We start from the raw sequence: 17,073 nt of genomic DNA on the forward strand, positions 1-17,073 counted from the left end.
AAATACTCTTTATTGTAGTATACAGAAGAGAGTTGATCCCTTCATTATGGGTCTATAATCTTCATTTTGCATCTATTTGAAAGATTTAATAGTCCATTTATGATAAAGGCTGTTGAACCTTTTCTAAGCCAAAGTGGGTTCATCCAAGAAAACAAACATTTTATCAGGTACCAAGCTACTGTCTTAATGTATATAATTAAGCTTTACCCCCTGATTGCTGGAGGAGTCTGAACTGAACTTTGATTTTTAAAAAGTCAGGTGTTTTTCTGATGTTGCCATGTTAATGACTGGGTTCAGCATTGAAAGGGCCATTAAAAGGAGAAGTCATACTCAATCATAAACCTGCACAACTTTGCACTCCAGATCATACAAAAATTTATTATTCAGCCCCTCACCATGAGTTCTCATGCAAAGTTTCCACTGACCATGTGACTTCCAGTCTGGTGTCACTTACACTGTGTTTATCAGAAACCACATCAGACACAGCTAATTGGGCAGGACCGACTCTCACAAATAGTAGAGCGCTCAAGAGAAAGTCTGCGGCAAAGACAACAAGTGTGTGTGTGTGAGAGAGAGAGAGAGAGAGGAGAGAGGGAGAGAGAGAGAGAGAGAGAGAGAGAGGAAAAAGAAAGGAAAACAGGCATTGCTCATTTACAAAACAGTGATCAGCGCAACGCTCGCTTCATCACCTCCAGTGTACATATTTGGAACACACACACACAGCACACAAACAGAGAACCACTACGCACACAGAAAGCAGAAGTCAAAAGAGGAAAGCCGGGGTTTTTTTCTCAGCAACGAGGCTGGCATGGCACAGGGCTCTGACAGTAACGACACCAGCTACACCAGGTCCCCTTCACCGGGCAGCACACGGGTAAGCGGCTGGTCTCTTTGCTCTCTTCCAAGTTGGTAGCTTTAATAACATTCTGTGCACTATTCAGGTTCAGTGTTTTTTTATCGATTTAAAACATGCTGAAGTACCCAGAGAGACACATATCTCATATTTGTCAAAAGAATGAATGGTGACAATATGTTTTTCTTATTAGTCACCATAGTGAAATGCAGAGAGGAAAGACATGTGCAGTTAGCTGCCCAGTATATTTAACATTATTTTGTGTTCCAGCTTTACAAGTAATGATATTTTTTCTTCTTCTGAGTAGTAGCCACAGTTTTCCATTGAACTTAATGTGGTCAAGATGACATGTTGAATGATAGCAGGTTGAGGTTTTAGCCCTACCAGAGTTTATTTAGCTCCCAAAGGCACTTCTTATAAGTCCCATTCAATAAAGCATGGAGTGCATTGATTGGAGTCCCTATCTTCACCCTGAATTCATGTTTTATCATGCATTTACCAAACTTAGCACCTTATCTATGAGAACTTTGTGATAATTGACATTTCATTACAGAAACTAACCTCGGTTGCACTTCTTGATTCAGTTATGGTCTAAACTGGGAAACAAACTCTCCCCTCAAATGTTTGAAACAGTGTGTTGCCTCCCTCAGTCACTTCAGGCGACATGAAGGAGTTTATTGGTAGACCAACAACAGAGTTTATCTGTGAGCTGTTGCATGGTGACCGATTCAATGTGATACACCCTGTTTCAGGTCATTGAAACACCATTGTATGTGGTTTCAGAATAACTAAACCCTTAGCTTCAACTTGAACCAACTTACTTGTAGTGCATAGAGAGGTCTATGTACTATCTTTATGGCATATGCACAGGAGGTAATTAGTAATACGATCCTCAAAGTGCTGGGAAATTAAATTAATACATTTCTAAAATATGTGTGGAGTCTGTCTGTGAGGCCCAGCAACTAATGCAAATCTGTAAGGCACAGTAAGCTATGCTGTTGGTTTGTCTACCTTACTGACACAAAACTCAATGAGAACTGAAGCTGAATACCTGGGCAGTTCATCATTGGCATGAGACAAAAGCACAGCCCAGCAGCCTCTTCCTCCTCTGTGCTTTTGTTATCTATCATACTGAGAATACAGAGGGAATTTCATCTGACCCATGTTTTGTGGATGCAGGTCCATCATCTATACAGTTTACGAGAAAAACCTCAGGCTGTTTCTAATGTTGTTCATCTTTCACTATCAAGTCTTAACAGCAATATAGTTTGCATCAAAGAATGTCTGCATCGTTGATGTTGTTTCTTAATCTAGGAAATCTAGGCAAGAACTGGCTACACCATCCTCATATGACATTGCTTGAAGTAATGTTCTTAAAATCCTATAATTCTTCTTGTCCAGCAACCATTGGCCAGGGAGAGCTATGAAGCGTCCAGTAGAGTGTGGAGAATGTGTATGTGTGTGTGTTCTTGTCTCATTGTATGTGTGACATGAATCTGTAATGGTGTGCATGTGTGACTTGTGTGTCCGTGTCCGACTTCACAGGGCTCCCAGGACGACATGAGAAAGGTGATGAGGAGGGAGAAAAATCGCATCGCCGCTCAGAAGAGCAGGCTACGACAGACCCAAAAGGCAGACAGTTTGCATTTGGTAAGCGACTCATCCCCTCGTCCCCCCAAGCATGGTTTCTCTGGAAGCGTTGTGCAAGATAACCAAAAAAAGTTCCACTGCCCTTCTGGATGCCATGCCATATTCAATGGTCTAATTTTTGGTTGAAAGGTCAAATGTGACACATGGTGATATTATCACAGGCATGATTCAGGGATTACAGTTAATAAAGTGTGCGTTGGAAAACAATCTAAACACTGACTACACCGTAATATGGGATGGATAGTGTGGGATATTGGCCAGGGTGAAAGCTGAACATGGGTGAATTAAATCAATATATCATAAATGTAGAGTATAAGAGAAAATTATCCTTTACATTTACAAAATGTGAAGCTAATGTAGCTGGCATTGTGAATAGTATTGTTGAAAAGATTTGAAAATGTTCAAAAATATTTAGAGCTTCAATGCAGACATTCAAGAATACAAAACGATCGTTCAGTTGCAGTACAGTTTGCAGGGAGTGGTATGTAAGGGGAGAATCAGTTAGTCACCTGGCATCTATGCAGACACGGCAAGTGATAACTGCCTGGATACAAGTCTATTATATTTACATGGTGAAGACTTGACCATGTGGCGATGTGTCATGGCTTCTGTTGCATTTCACACCCAGGATGTGGTGCGTGCCATCTCTGCCTCTCAATTTGGCATTAATTATCATGTGTGGGTGCTTTGCCGGTCACCTCCAAATGAAAAAAAAAAAACAGAATTCTGCACAGTGGATGACTGATTCAACAGACTTTCTGCAAAATGTTTGGCACTGGTTTTGCTCAGAGCTCTCTCCTCTCCTGTTCTCGTTGATTCACGAAGGCCAACACGTGATAGGTAGCTTGTTGAAGACGAAAGCAGTCAGTTTCATTTTAACCTCTCTACATTCATTGACTGCAGTGTGAAAGGGGTGTTTTTTACCTTTCACTCTTCGAAGGGGAAGGAGAGATCATATCCGTTGACACCGAAGGCATGCTTTGGTTAACTTTGTGGTTGCTGACACGGGGGGGTTATATTGTTAACATAATTATCTTTAGAAGGTACCATGTTTTGGAGAAAGCTATAGCTTCACATTCAGCAGTAAAGATTGCATCATAAATACATGTGCTTCCCCATTCAAATGAAAGTGGAAATGAAATGATAACTTCAGTGACATAAGTGTTATATATGTTCTCATTTAAATTCTCCACAGCAAGTTGGATTGTCACACTTAAATGTATCTTTATATTTATGTGTTTTTTATACGTATACTTTGAAGTTTTACATTATTTATGTTAACCAGACAAAGGCTTAGGCTATACACACTTTTGCTTATGCAATTCTTGAAATGTCACTTTCTCGGAAATGTCGGTCCATTTCTCATCTATTTTAGCAGTTGTCATCCTGCATCATCCTGCTTGGCCAGGTCATTCAATGTCATCAGGTGTCACTAGGTTTTGATGGTATCTTTTGGAGTATTTTTTTGGAGTCCTCTTAATAACTTTATTACAGTCAACAGATACTCAAGAAGGACATTTTGTGACAATAACTATTAAATATAGCTAGTGTTGATCATTATCAAAATCAGTTCAAATGTATTGTGGAAAACCATCTGTCAAGGCTGACATATTTACAAGATTTAAAAGATTTTAACTTCTGTATCTTCAGATTCACTGAGAAGTGTTGCATGTCTACAAACACTTGTGCAACCATTCTGTAGTTCTCTCTTTTTGATACTGATAGATAGCAGACTTTAATTACAGCTTCAGAAGCTGGTGTGCTCAGTGTAATTTGTGTGTGTGTGTGTGTGTGTCACCGTGTCATAGCCACACTTGATAAACAGGAAGCTGAAATTTCCCTCCCTGTGACATGTTTCCTGAGTTGTACTTTTTCAAGAGAATTGGTTTTCTGTCTCATTCTATCTTCAGCGTAAACGAGGCCTCACTGTAGACTGTGGGCCGTGGGCGCGGGACGGGAGGTGTATGTAGTTCGTCATTTCTCGTAAAAGCTGAGCTGCAGTCGTGGGCCGTATTTGGCTTTGTGACGCGAATGTCGGGGCTTACCCAGGTCTATCTGTGACAGTAAGATTAGGGCCTGCACGTACCATTTCCCCAGGCTCCTATCACACAAACACACGCAGGCCTTTTGCAGAAGTTCCCCCCACACAGCATTGTTTTTCCAACACCTTTGAGAACACAGCAAGGCTCCCTTAAATGCCACTAATGAATTTCTAATGAACTGATAGTTTCAGATTACAGTACATGAAACTTATGAATATGATGATATACAGGCTAGTGCAGATAGTAAGATGAGATGAGGAGTTTCTGTGGTAAAACTGGTGCTAAAGTGGTAAAATTGAAATCATTCCAATCAATCTTAACTAATCATTCCTTTCACATAGAATAGTAACTAGCTGAAAGAAAATCATTCTTCAATTATGCTATAAGGTACATAGGATTATTATTTGGGGACTTGTCCATTTTGTCGTCGTCCCCCCCCCCCTTTTTACCATTTGCTAACCCAATATCTACACCTTTGTAGCAAAGCAAATGTGAAGGCAGATTATCTTTCCCATGACACATTTGAACCACCACACTTCACACAAACCAGGGCAGATGACCAGGTTTGCTACTGGATTGGAAAGGTTATGACTACTTAACCTATTTATTGCTACCTTTCGGGCACATATAGGACAACAGTGATAACATTACAGGAATATTTTACTGCAGCAGGCATTTCACTTGCAAAAGGTACACTGATATAACAACAATACAATAAGGATTAATATATTATACCTTTGCTCTAATTACAAGATTTGTGTTTACAAACTTGGGGTGGTACAAAATAGCCTACTTGTACGGTTCAATGGCATTTTTACATATGGTCAACTACATATTCAGATCTTTCAGTAAATGTATCATAATTAATTTTTCAGGCTTTGCCTGTTCAATCAAGGGTCTGTATTTAGAGAGTGTCAGAAATCGCTAACCCTTGTTTCCGTCTGCATGCTTGTGTGTACACCAGGAGAGTGAGAACCTGGAAAAGGAGAACGCTGCCTTAAGAAAAGAAGTGAAGAGGCTTCGGGAGGAAGCAAAGTATCTGACTTCAGTCCTGAACAACCATGAACCCGTGTGCACTGGCCTCAGCTCGCCTTCATCCTCAGATCTGCTCTATAGTGCTCACCACGGAGGTTACCACCAGCACATTGCAGTGCAGCACTACCCACTCTGACCATGGGGTGGCGCAAACAAGTCATGAATGAAGTATCACCTTTTTGAGGAAAAGGTTAGGTTGGCGAGATTGAACTTTCACTTGGATGCAAAGAGGCTTTCACAGAGCCACCTAAGACATTGTTTTGGATCAGTGTCCGTCTCAAATTACTGGTTTCCACAACGTGACAGCTGATGAGTGTAACTAGTAGCCTAGCCTACTTCTGCAATTGAGAAAGCAAACCATGGTTTACAAGTTTTTACAACACAGAGAAACAAAGAGGTTCTCTTAATAGAAATGAATGTAAAAAAGTATTTTATGTATGAATATAACTTTGTATATTGGACAACTTTTACACCTCTAGTGCAATTATGATTAATGACAAAATACAATAACGCAAATAATGTCACTTGTCTCTGCGCATATAGCCTACTTTGGGTACCATTTGTGAAATAACTTGGCCCTTCAGTACTGAATGTAATGTTCCTTTTTTAGTCTTTGAAAAGATATCTGGTGTATCTCCTTTTTGCTGAGATTTTTAGTCCGCTATTCTAATCCACATTTCCAAATTCAGCTGTCTGTTCTGTGTGCACGCTAAGAGAAATAATGGCGTTCCTTCACGATCCTGTCCCTGTGAATGAGGGACAAACAATTGTGTCTCAAAACCGGACCACATAGACAATTCCAGCCAATCAGCACATTGCCTCAGAAGGACAGAAGGACGTCATTTGATTGGATCCACTCTGCATCAGAATGGTGGACTGTCCGTCTTCAATGATGAGCCCTTGCAATAAAGTAGGCTGTATTGTTAAATTAGCAAATTATTATTTAAAATGTTAATTTCTGTTTCAACTTTTCAACCCTTTTAAAGTTTTAATGTAAATTTGCATAGATGCATCCTGTTCCTTTCACACCCGTTGCTCTTACTATTCCATCTAAATAACTTAAGCCTATATTATTTTGAAAATGTTTGTGCTGTTGTTTATAAATGTAGGCTATCTTTGGAAAAGGTTTATTTTGTGGTGTACTTTTTGCTTCTTTGATTGTATGCAGAGCTATCCTTAGCAACACTCTGATTATGTAGAACGTTGGAGGGAAAAGGGGCTTTAGTGACTGAATCCGATTATGATTTTGCAATTGTAATGCCACATACGGACTCTGGTAAATCCCTCATTAGGAAACGTTGGCCTGTAGAGGGCGCTCCAGTATCATGGTTCTAAATTATGACGTCCCAGCAAGTGAAGAGCCTGTTAAGAACTGCTGCCGTTTTCCTGGGTTTGCTGGTTTCTTTGATATTTGGCATTGACAGTAAAGATATTGTGAAAATATCCTTGTGTTGGTTGCAATATTGCACATATCACCTTACTTAGGCCTATTGCATTATCCTACTGCCTTACTTTTAGGCCAACGTGATTTTTTTTATCTTCATTCCTGCTATCAGTAGAAACAGGAAATGCAAACAGATGAGCAGATATAAAATATACCCTAAATACTACCAATATATTAAGTATTTAGGCCTATTAATAAACAGCAAAGCCATACATTTACAATAGACAATTAATATAATAAATATCGGAATATATATCTGAATAGGATATACAAAAATATGCACGCTTGTGAGATGACAGAACTTTACAAAAGGCTAGCTAAATAGATATCTTAAACTTATCAAGTAGACATTTGGCTATAGGGACTTGATTGTAGCCTAAGTGTAATTCAGGGAGGAGACAGGGCCTAACCAAAGATTGTTAAGGCGGAGCAAGATACTTCGTCGTAGTTCATGTCTATGGGCGCGAAATGGGGATCGAATCCTGTCTGCATAAAGAGGCGTGTCGATGACGTATTGATGAGCATACGTTGCAACCGGCCAACAGCAGCGGCATAAATAACCGGCGCACACCTGATATAAAGTCAATTTTCTCCAGACTGGAATGCTCAAAAATGCTAAAAATGTACCTGAAATGTTCAGAAGGGTTTGAGGATCATGAAAACGTGCCCGAAATTCACATTCCTAACTCTATAGAACCAAGACCTTAGCATATGTGGTAAAATTCTGAGCTATGCCCATAGACTTCAATGGAGCAGTCGCTGCCTCTGCTCTGCATAAAGGGGGATTTTGACCCCCCCTCGTGCGATCCGGGTTCCCGGAAGTGGCTCCTGATGAAATATCTTGCTCCGCCTTAACAATCTTTGGCCTAACTACACTGGTGACATTTCATTGGGTGAAATGCACTGATCACATGAGGTGGTACCACCAACACATTGGTTACTTGTCATTTCGAACAAAGTAGGCTTTTGCTTGCTCCGCACTTGAAATTTGCCGTGGTTCATGGTCAGAGGTAGAAACGCAATTATTTCAATAACGCTCGATTTTATCGTTGACTTGCTAAACCACAATGCGATAGCATGCGCCATATGATAAGGGTTAGAAGTTTTTCATTTACAAGTCCACTTGTCGAGCTAGCTATTAGCCATTGGCTAACCAACTTCTGCTTTTGCTGGCTCATGTGCCGACAGTGTGGTGTTTAAGTAGGCTGTCTTCGTCAACTTACCCGAGGACACTAAGGCATATACAAACTCAGGTCCAATGTCCACTTAAGGTACTATCAGGTAGGATATGGGTTTTTACATCTGGTAGATTTCTGTCACTGTCTCGACATTCTCCGAGGTGACTGGAAGAGAAGGTTAACTTAGCTAGCTAGACTACATAGCTCGCTAATGAATTGCACTAACCTCCAACAATTAACGTGAAGCCTTTACAGTGAACCTCCGGGAAATGTAATGCACTACTACTGGAACTAGATATTGCCTACCTAAATAACGTTTACGTTTACATTTGACGTGACTGACCATATTGTGGTCTGCTTCTTTTGACAGCTGAGTTAGCTTGTTCTACAGGAGTTTAAGGTAGCCTATCCCACATTCACTGTAAATTCACTCTGACAACATGAGCGGAGGCAAAGAATTGTCTGCTGGCGACATCAGTGACAAACAATATTTTGAAGTAGCTAAAGATTCGGAGAAAGACCCGCAGATTAATTTCATAGGTGGGCCACTGCCTTTAAATGACATTGATGTAAGCGCTGACAAGAGGCAGCCAGTCACACGTTTGTACAAGAAACGTTGGCTTATAGTGCTTTTATTTAGCTCTTATTCTCTCTGCAACTCGTACCAATGGATTCAGTACGGAATTATCAACAATATCTTCATGAAGTTCTATGGAGTCGATACATTCACCATAGACTGGATGTCTATGATATTCATGCTGACTTACATACCCTTTATATTCCCGGTTACCTGGCTACTCGACAAAAAGGGACTGAGGGTTATTGCGCTGATAGCCACGGCTATGAACTGCGTCGGGACATGGATCAAGGTGGCTAGCGCACGACCAGACCTGTTCGCGGTGACCTTTTTGGGTCAGTTCTGCTCATCATTTGCTCAAGTGTTCATTTTAGGAATGCCTTCGCGAATAGCATCGGTGTGGTTCAGCTCAGAGGAGGTTTCAACGGCGTGCTCAATTGGAGTCTTCGGAAACCAGGTAGGTCAGTACGTCCATAATGCATGATGCCATTCTTATGTTGACCACATGGTCAGTAACCTGGGTAGGCCTACATATCACCAGGTGCCACATCACTACTGCGTAATTACGCATACATTTATCATAGCGTCGATTAGAACATGCAATGCTCATATGACTAATTTGATGAAAGTATGAATTATGTATGTTTCTGATATCCAGTACAAACTGTGATGTACTTATAATGTTGCTATTTACACAAAACTCTATTCATAAAAACAGTGCAATTCCTTGCCATCACAGTTGATTCAAGTGTTTGCCCTGTGAAATATAAAGTGTCAGCCTATCCCTTAATAGTAGAGGTTTAAATGAGGTTTGTATGAATGCATAATCTACACTGTCATTGTGAAAATGTACATATTTACTCAGATTACACATTAACATCAGAGTCATTCCGTGTCTAATTAGACCGAATCTTGGAAAGTTATTGCAGCAGTCTCAGATATTGCTCAAAGTTTCCCAATGTAGAAAAAAAATCGGCCTTGATTTTTTTATTTTTTATTTTTTTTTTAACACTGTCAAAACTGCCTGATATGCCATGTTTGGACATTAATATATTTAAGAGTATGCGCAAATTTCATAGGGTGAAAGGCAAACATGTTCTCAGCATGACTGGGCCATTACAAGTTTGTACTGCATGCCCACTGATTTTATACAAGACCCTATTCCTTACAATCTTCTTGCTCATTGTATTTTGGAGAACTCAGATAATGGCCCAACATTAGTGTATCTAAAGAAAGAAATAATTGTTTATATACCAAAATGGTTTGGTTCAGTGTTATTCTTTCTTATCTAGGGCCTTATAGAAAATCAATAAGCATGCCATACAAACATGTAATGTTTCATCAAGTGCTGAAAAAAAAACATTGGATTTGAACAGAACTTTTTCACAGGCCTTGGTTTAGGGGACCCATGATAAGAAAGGTTTTAAAAAAATCTGTGCAGCAGCAAAAAAGTGCAGCAGCAACTTTCTGATTTGACACAGAATGACCCATCAGTCCCTTCAGTCATCCTATAATCCTTATTGATATGAATGTAATATGGAAAATGCAGACTTGTTAAGGCCTACCTACCTTAGAAGTAAGTGAAAATCCTTTTTGCTGAGTAGCTTTAACTTGTGACAGGAGACGCCTGCTGACCGAAACTTCTCAGAGAACACTCTAGTGCCAAGCTGCTGAGTTTGATGTTTGGCTCCCAATGGCAAAACCTGGGTGGCCATCGGTGCCTACTATTTTGCACAAACGGTGGACCGACTTTTGTGGTGTCCCGCTCAAAAACAGGGATACAATCCTTGCCCCGTTATATCATTAACTTGTCTAACTAAATCTGTGAAATGTAACTGTTAAACTACAAGCAACAAGGTCAGTAATGAGTCACATATGTGGAGTGGACCGGACCGGACCATAGGATGTAAAAATGAAACTTACTAAATTACAGTTATTGCAACATTTACTTCATTTATCCCCCTCAGTTATCCATTGTGTAGCGGTAATAGCCTACTAGATCAGGTGAGTCAGTGTACTAGAGCAGGATCAGTGTAAATAAAGTGGCCTAAAGGCCTAGTGCCCCTCAACAGCTAAGATACTGTTTCTGGATAAACTAGATGTACCGCAGAGCGGTACAAAATATGACCGCCGCCCAGTCCAGCACATTTTTTCCACAAAAAGAAATCACGCTGAAAGGCCTATATGATTCTAACTGTCTCACTAAATTGCATTATCTACACTCAATTCTCACTGGTATCTGCTAGACAACAAGTACCAAAACATGATTAGTTCATAGATTTCACATGTAAAATTCATTTTATACAACCCCACCTCCATCTTGCCTATTCATAATTCTGAGAAATTCTTGATTGTTTGTGTTATGTTAATGTTATGTGTGTGAGTGTGTGTGTGTGTGTGCGTGCTTGTGTGTGTGCCTGCGTATGTGCCTGTGCATGCAAGCGTACATATGTCTACTGTGTGAGTATGTGTCATACGTATGATTACTGTGAATGTATGTGTGTGTGTGTATCTGTTTGTACATGAAATGGGTTAACATGACCCCTGGAGGCAAACATACGTAAAAAAATGGTCATCCTAGGCCCTACAGTTCTCAAGATATTCACAGAGAACTGTGTCTGCCCCACCCTCCTTTTGAGGGGTCCAGTCCAGCCGGGGGCTACAGATCAAAACGAAAAATGACGGTTCCATGCTATCCATGTGGGGGTACATGCCCACCAAGTTTTGTGTCCCCGGTCTTTCAGTGTCCCGAAATCCTTGTTGGTGTACGTCACTAAATGTACACATAAATTATTTTATTGTAAGGCCCCCATGAACGAAAGTACACAAAACTTGGCATGCATTCGAGGGTGTCATAATGATCCTACACTTTTAATTTAGGTGCAGTTTTGACCTTGTCAGCCAGAGATATTGTGATGAAAACACCTCATTTTTGCTTTTTAATTTTTTAACTAGGTGGCTATACATGAAATAAGTGATAATGGGATGGGTTGACATGCCCCCTTAAGACCAACATACATAAAAAAGGTGGACCTCCTAGGCCCTACGGTTCTTGAGATATTCACAGAAAACTGTCTCCGGCCACCTACAGGCCAGTTGGTGTATAGTAACATAAATTAATTTATTGTGTGGCCCCCCATGAACGGAATTCCACAAAACTTGGCGTGCATACAGAGGGTGTCATAATGATCCTACACTGACCTATGTTAGGTCACAGATACCTTCAATTACAACACCTCATTTTTACTTTTTTGTGTTTAACTAGGTGGCGCTATACATGAAATGAGTGGTTATGGAATGGGTTGACATGGCCCCTTGTGATCAACATACAAAAAAAAAATGGTCCTCCTAAACCCTACTGTTTTCGAGATATTCACAGAAAACTGTGTCTGCCCTACCCTCCTTTCGGGGGGTCCAGTCCAGCGGGGGGGCTACAGATCAAAACGAAAAACAATGGTTCCATGCTATCCATGTGGGGTTTACATGCCCACCAAGTTTAGTGGTACCCGGTCTTTCAGTGTCCCGGAATCATTGACGGAAATTTGGGCATCTTAAAAAAAAAAAAAAAAAATCTGACTAAAGATTTAGTCAGATTAAAACTTAAACTTCTTGTGGCCGGTCATAATGAGAAAACATTTGCATGATCCCCATTATCAGGCTGATGGCCTGTTTGCATCGTCCTCTTTTGTAATAATCTATACCGGACTCAGTTACCTTACCTACTCAGAAACCCGGAGACAGTTGCCTTGAGGAAGCCTGACAGGCACAATCCAGCACCAAGTGATAATAAATCATGCCTGAGAATGAATCTGAGAGAGCTTAGCCTTGGCCCAACAATAGGGAAGGGGTTATAAATACAGAGGGGGAAACTTTAGGACAAACAGTTGTCCATGACCAAAATGCATTGTAATTTTCTACAAGGCAAGCATTGAGTCATGGCTCTCTAGTATTGTTAGATTAAAACTGAGGTGAAACACATCCGACGAACTGTCTTAGAAAAGTTGGAAGATCACTATGTGAACGAATATCAATGCTATCGACTGCTTGCATTTTATTCCATGATTAAGCTCTTGTCCTTGTCATGCTATGTGGAGGTTTGGTAAATGATGTCTAGCTCATAGGCATACGTCAATATGTCTGAATCTGTTCAGACAGTATGCTCAGTGTTCTTGTTCTTTTTGGTCAAGTCTGTGCTGTACAAAAGCGGCTGTATTGCGTTGGTCTACAATAAATAGTCATCTCCTGATCTTGTGTCTCATGTTATGTTGACGTTTCTTTAACATAACTGTCAATATATCGCCTGTGCTACTGCTCTATATAAAATATATGCTTGGATTTAATGCCTGCATCTGTGCGATCATCGTAGCATTTACTCTCATTAACATGGGCTTTTGAATTGACTCTGATTTTCTCACCAACAACCAGCAGGTGTTGTCAGAATCTCTTGGGATGGTCCTTAAGAAAACATCACCAGCAGAGTAAAAAAGTGCACCCGTGCACTCTGATAGATCAGCTAGGAATAGATGGAAGCAGTAGGAGAAAGTTCAGTGATGTCCTGTCCAGCCCTGTGTCACAGTAGGAGAAAGGTCAGTGAGGTCCTGTCCAGCCCCGTCTCACAGCTCATGTTTGATTGTCAAGATTGTATTGCAACATTGCAAGTCAAGACATATGGTACAGTTGGTGGGAGGGGTCTTGGTATTGGCGAGTGAGGGAGGTGCGAGTTCCAAGAAGATTTTGTGTCACATGACTTGGTGTGAGGTGATATATACTGGAACGTCTGGACAATTCACGCATACGGTTGAAAGTGATCAGGCATGAAAACTAGTGCTGCCAGAACGACCCATGAGACCAGCTGCTTTTTTTTTCTCACCTCACACATTCTGAGGGAACACCCCCCCTCCTCCCCTGACATCCTGTGACAGGAGCACCAGCCGAATCTGTGGCCAAACCGAAAGCGAAAGGCAATAGAAGAAGTTAAGGAAGAAAAGAGAACTGTTTGTTGTTGTCATATTGGTTATAAGGGTATAAACACTTGTGATTGGCTGCAAGCCTACGTAACTCCGGCCCACCGATAACACTCAATGCCTCAAAGCAATGAAGTAGTAAGCAGAAGCTCAGAGATGAGCAAGAGCCCAGCGGGTGCCCTCGAGCACAGTAGGGAGTTCTTTCCCACCAAGGCCAACAACAAGCTGCTGCCCACCGGCCCACTGGGCTCACCGCTGACCATAGAGGCTGGGGAACGTGTGGGTCTGGTGTCCAAGACAGAGACGCGCGTGTACTGGCACCGCTGGATAATGCTCTTCCTGTTCAGCGCTTACTCAGCCAGCAATGCCTTCATGTGGCTCCAGTACGGCATAGTCGGGAACATCTTCATTCGCTTCTACAGCATCGACAACATGGCCCTGGACTGGCTCTCCATGATCTACCTGCTTACCTACGTCCCACTCATTGTGCCAGTCATGTGGATGCTCGACAAACGCGGCATGCGGGACGTGGTCCTTACTGGGGCGGCCTTCAACTGCATCGGCGCCTGGGCGAAGGTTGGCAGCGCAGCGCCAGACCTGTTTCCCTTGACGTTTTTTGGGCAGTTTGTTTGCTCAGTGGGCACTGTGTTCATCCTGGGAATCCCACCTCGCTTGGCATCGGTGTGGTTTGGAGAGAATGAAGTTTCCACTGCCTGCTCCATTGGAGTGTTGGGTAATCAGGTGTGTTGTGTGTTTACCCTGGGTCTTAGTATATTTTGTCATGGCCATTGTATAGCTCTATTTTGCCTGCATGTGAGGGTGAGAGAGTATGCATGCCATAGGGTATGTTAGGCCAGGTTTTGCCTTTATTGTGTGATGAAGGGATATGGAAGAAGAGACGTATATACAGTAATAGTACAGTCCTAGATTGTGTGTTTTACAAAAGCAATTGAGCACATATTAGTAACCCTTACATTTTCTTCTTTTAATTTGCTGGCTACGGCATGTTTTGAAAGAGTTCACCCATCTATGAAAACATTATTTTTACTTCATGCCTGTAGTAGACATAATTGGATTTACTTGTCTGTATTATGGGCTTGTGAGAGAGGCTCTGTTTCTATAGAGGGAAGGTGAATGATGACCACCCCTTTTCTGCAGCCGGTGTTAGATAGACAAGCAAACCTAATACAGGCTTTCACTGTCATGAGGTAAAATTTATTTGTTTGGTTTTTGGGTGAACTACTGTAGCCTAAGTCGGGCAGTGTATCTTTGAGTTTATTGCGTTTACACTGGATAATATGTATTCTAGCTTGTTTGACTTCTTGCTGAAGCACTTTTGTTGAGAACAGTCCAGTTTATTTTGAGCCTAAAAGCTCAAAGTTCAGTAGAGCAGAGGGGAGAGTTCAAGCACTCCATGTGCCCTAGATACAACAGTTCAGCAGGTAATCCGTTTCTGACTGAGTCATTTTCATTTCGACCAAAAGCAGCTTTTTACTCTTACTGTGATGTGTACTCTCCTTTAGAAATATGAGGAAACAGTCACACGAAGCAATATGATATGAGGACGGTATCATTGGTATGATAAGAGGATGATGTCACTGTGTTTGGAGACTAGTGCTTTTCCTGGGTCAGGCTTCTTGTTTTGACGTGTGCAATGAATGAACAGGAATAGAACCTGATCTTCAGTCTTCATTGCTCATGCATCCGTAAAGACATCAAGCCTATAGTATGTCCCTAGTAGATTATCCTAATGTTATTTTGTGTCCATTGAACAGCCCCCTACATTGTACTGATTCATTAAAAAAACATAAAAAAACAGGATTAAAATGGGAAAATAAATCCATTGTTCTGAAGTAGATTCCACACTTGCTGATTAGAATGATTTTGCCTTGCTGATCTCTATAGCTATGTCTTAATGTGTACAGTTGAGATACACACTATCAGGTGACGTGATGAGGGGATGTTTGTGCATGACTTTTCTCTTGTGATGTTTTTTCATATTCTATTGATATTCTATTGATAAAAGTTCCCTGGTCATTGAAACACATGATCGAGCAGCAGGTCTATTGATCATTTTTAAGACGATAAGTCTAGTTATTGATGTGAAGTACAGTTCTAGAAAATAAGACTTCAACAACAATATCAGGATTTGTTTTAACCCTTTAATACTCAGTTGTGCAGGAAATCTCTCCAAGAATTTAAACGTTCAAAAAGAAGCTTAGGAAGTTATATAGATTGCTAATAAACTTCTTGGATACAGCACAAAGGAGTTTTTAGGATCAATACAGTATGAGATTATTACCACTTGGTCTTAAATCATAACACATGGAGACTTTTCTTGCAAGTGATAACTCAAGTGGCTTTGTTGAAGGTGAAGCACACACACACACACACAAATGGAATGCATTTAAAAATATAGTGTAGAGCAGGGTGAGAGCTTTTGAGCTATACCAGAGCCCGTCTACGGAGAGCCTTGCCACTCCGTATTAAGTCCCATTGTACCGAATTTTGGATGCAGTTCCACCAGAGTTCCACTGGGGGCGATCGCCATGAGTGCAGAATGAATGGGAGTCAATGGAGCTAGACAGCTAAATTGGTCTCTTTCACCTGATTGTCGTTGACAAATCTCAGATTTGATTGTAGTTTGTATAACTTCAACATGGGTTATAGGTCAAAAGTTGAATGAACGAGTACTTATGTCCTTTTGATTTCTTACAGGTTGGGTCGTTGTTGCACATAACACGCTAGCATTGTGCTAATGAATGACGTCATTGACACATTTGAAAGGCTTTTTAGAACAATTAAGTGACTTTAAAAAATATAATACTCAACCAAGTGTATTTTCTTTGCCTCCCCTTTCGAATGCAATACTCAAATTACTTGAAAAAAAAATATATCCCAAGAAAAGTGGATTTTGAGGGGTACAGCTCCATAGACCTCCATGCATTCTGCACTTTCGTGGGATGGCGCCCTCATGTGGAACCACAGAAAGAACTGCAACCAGTTCAGAAACCGGAAGTTTTCCGAGAGTGGCAGTTCTCCCCTTATTAGACATTCTCTGGCGATACCCAGCTAGTTTGAATCTTGTGTGTACGTGTAAATGAGTGGCCTCTTAAAAGTCATAGTTGAAACAAATTATGTAGAATAAACTGTTATTCTTTATAATTTACCACCTTGTGCAAACTCACCTGTTGCCCTCAGTTTGAGAAGGGTTTGTACGGCACTACCCATCCCATGGCAAGGTTACATGCTTGTGTCACTGGACCACAGGGCATGTTTCGCCCTCCACTGCCACGATGGCCCTGTGTGTTTGCTGTGTGTTGAGTCAAT

General features: G+C 41.0%; 2 protein-coding genes across 11 annotated transcripts in view; both read left to right on the forward strand.

The window, feature by feature from the left end:
- Positions 1-602: 602 nt before the first annotated feature.
- batf (basic leucine zipper transcription factor, ATF-like) lies at positions 603-7,023 on the forward strand. The gene is made up of 3 exons (XM_048251280.1): positions 603-874; positions 2,399-2,503; positions 5,510-7,023. The coding sequence occupies exons 1-3, from the start codon at positions 809-811 to the stop codon at positions 5,714-5,716; spliced, it is 378 nt and encodes a 125-aa protein (XP_048107237.1). The 5' UTR covers positions 603-808; the 3' UTR covers positions 5,717-7,023.
- A 930-nt stretch (positions 7,024-7,953) lies between these two features.
- LOC125299802 (feline leukemia virus subgroup C receptor-related protein 2-like) overlaps positions 7,954-17,073 on the forward strand; it is a 50,799-nt gene continuing 41,679 nt past the window's right edge. For 9 of the 10 annotated variants that reach the window (XR_007194450.1, XR_007194451.1, XR_007194454.1 and 6 more), the window contains exon 1: positions 13,590-14,484. Coding sequence is in view for 5 of the 10 variants with exons in the window: in XM_048251247.1 (XP_048107204.1) it covers positions 13,861-14,484 (624 nt within the window). In the remaining 5 variants the exon portion in view is untranslated. Of the gene's footprint in view, positions 9,237-13,589; positions 14,485-17,073 lie in introns of those variants that run through there. The other variant, XR_007194452.1, reaches the window with a different exon arrangement.

Source organism: Alosa alosa, chromosome 8 (assembly GCF_017589495.1).
Source record: "Alosa alosa isolate M-15738 ecotype Scorff River chromosome 8, AALO_Geno_1.1, whole genome shotgun sequence".
Classification (NCBI taxonomy): Eukaryota; Metazoa; Chordata; class Actinopteri; order Clupeiformes; family Clupeidae; genus Alosa; species Alosa alosa.

Excerpts from the sequence above, each read along its gene's own strand:
- batf (XM_048251280.1), top strand. The coding sequence starts at position 809 with ATGGCACAGGGCTCTGACAGTAACGACACCAGCTACACCAGGTCCCCT. Across the intron at positions 875-2,398 it reads CTTCACCGGGCAGCACACGG|GGCTCCCAGGACGACATGAG; the intron begins GTAAGCGGCTGG and ends CCGACTTCACAG. Across the intron at positions 2,504-5,509 it reads AGGCAGACAGTTTGCATTTG|GAGAGTGAGAACCTGGAAAA; the intron begins GTAAGCGACTCA and ends TGTGTACACCAG.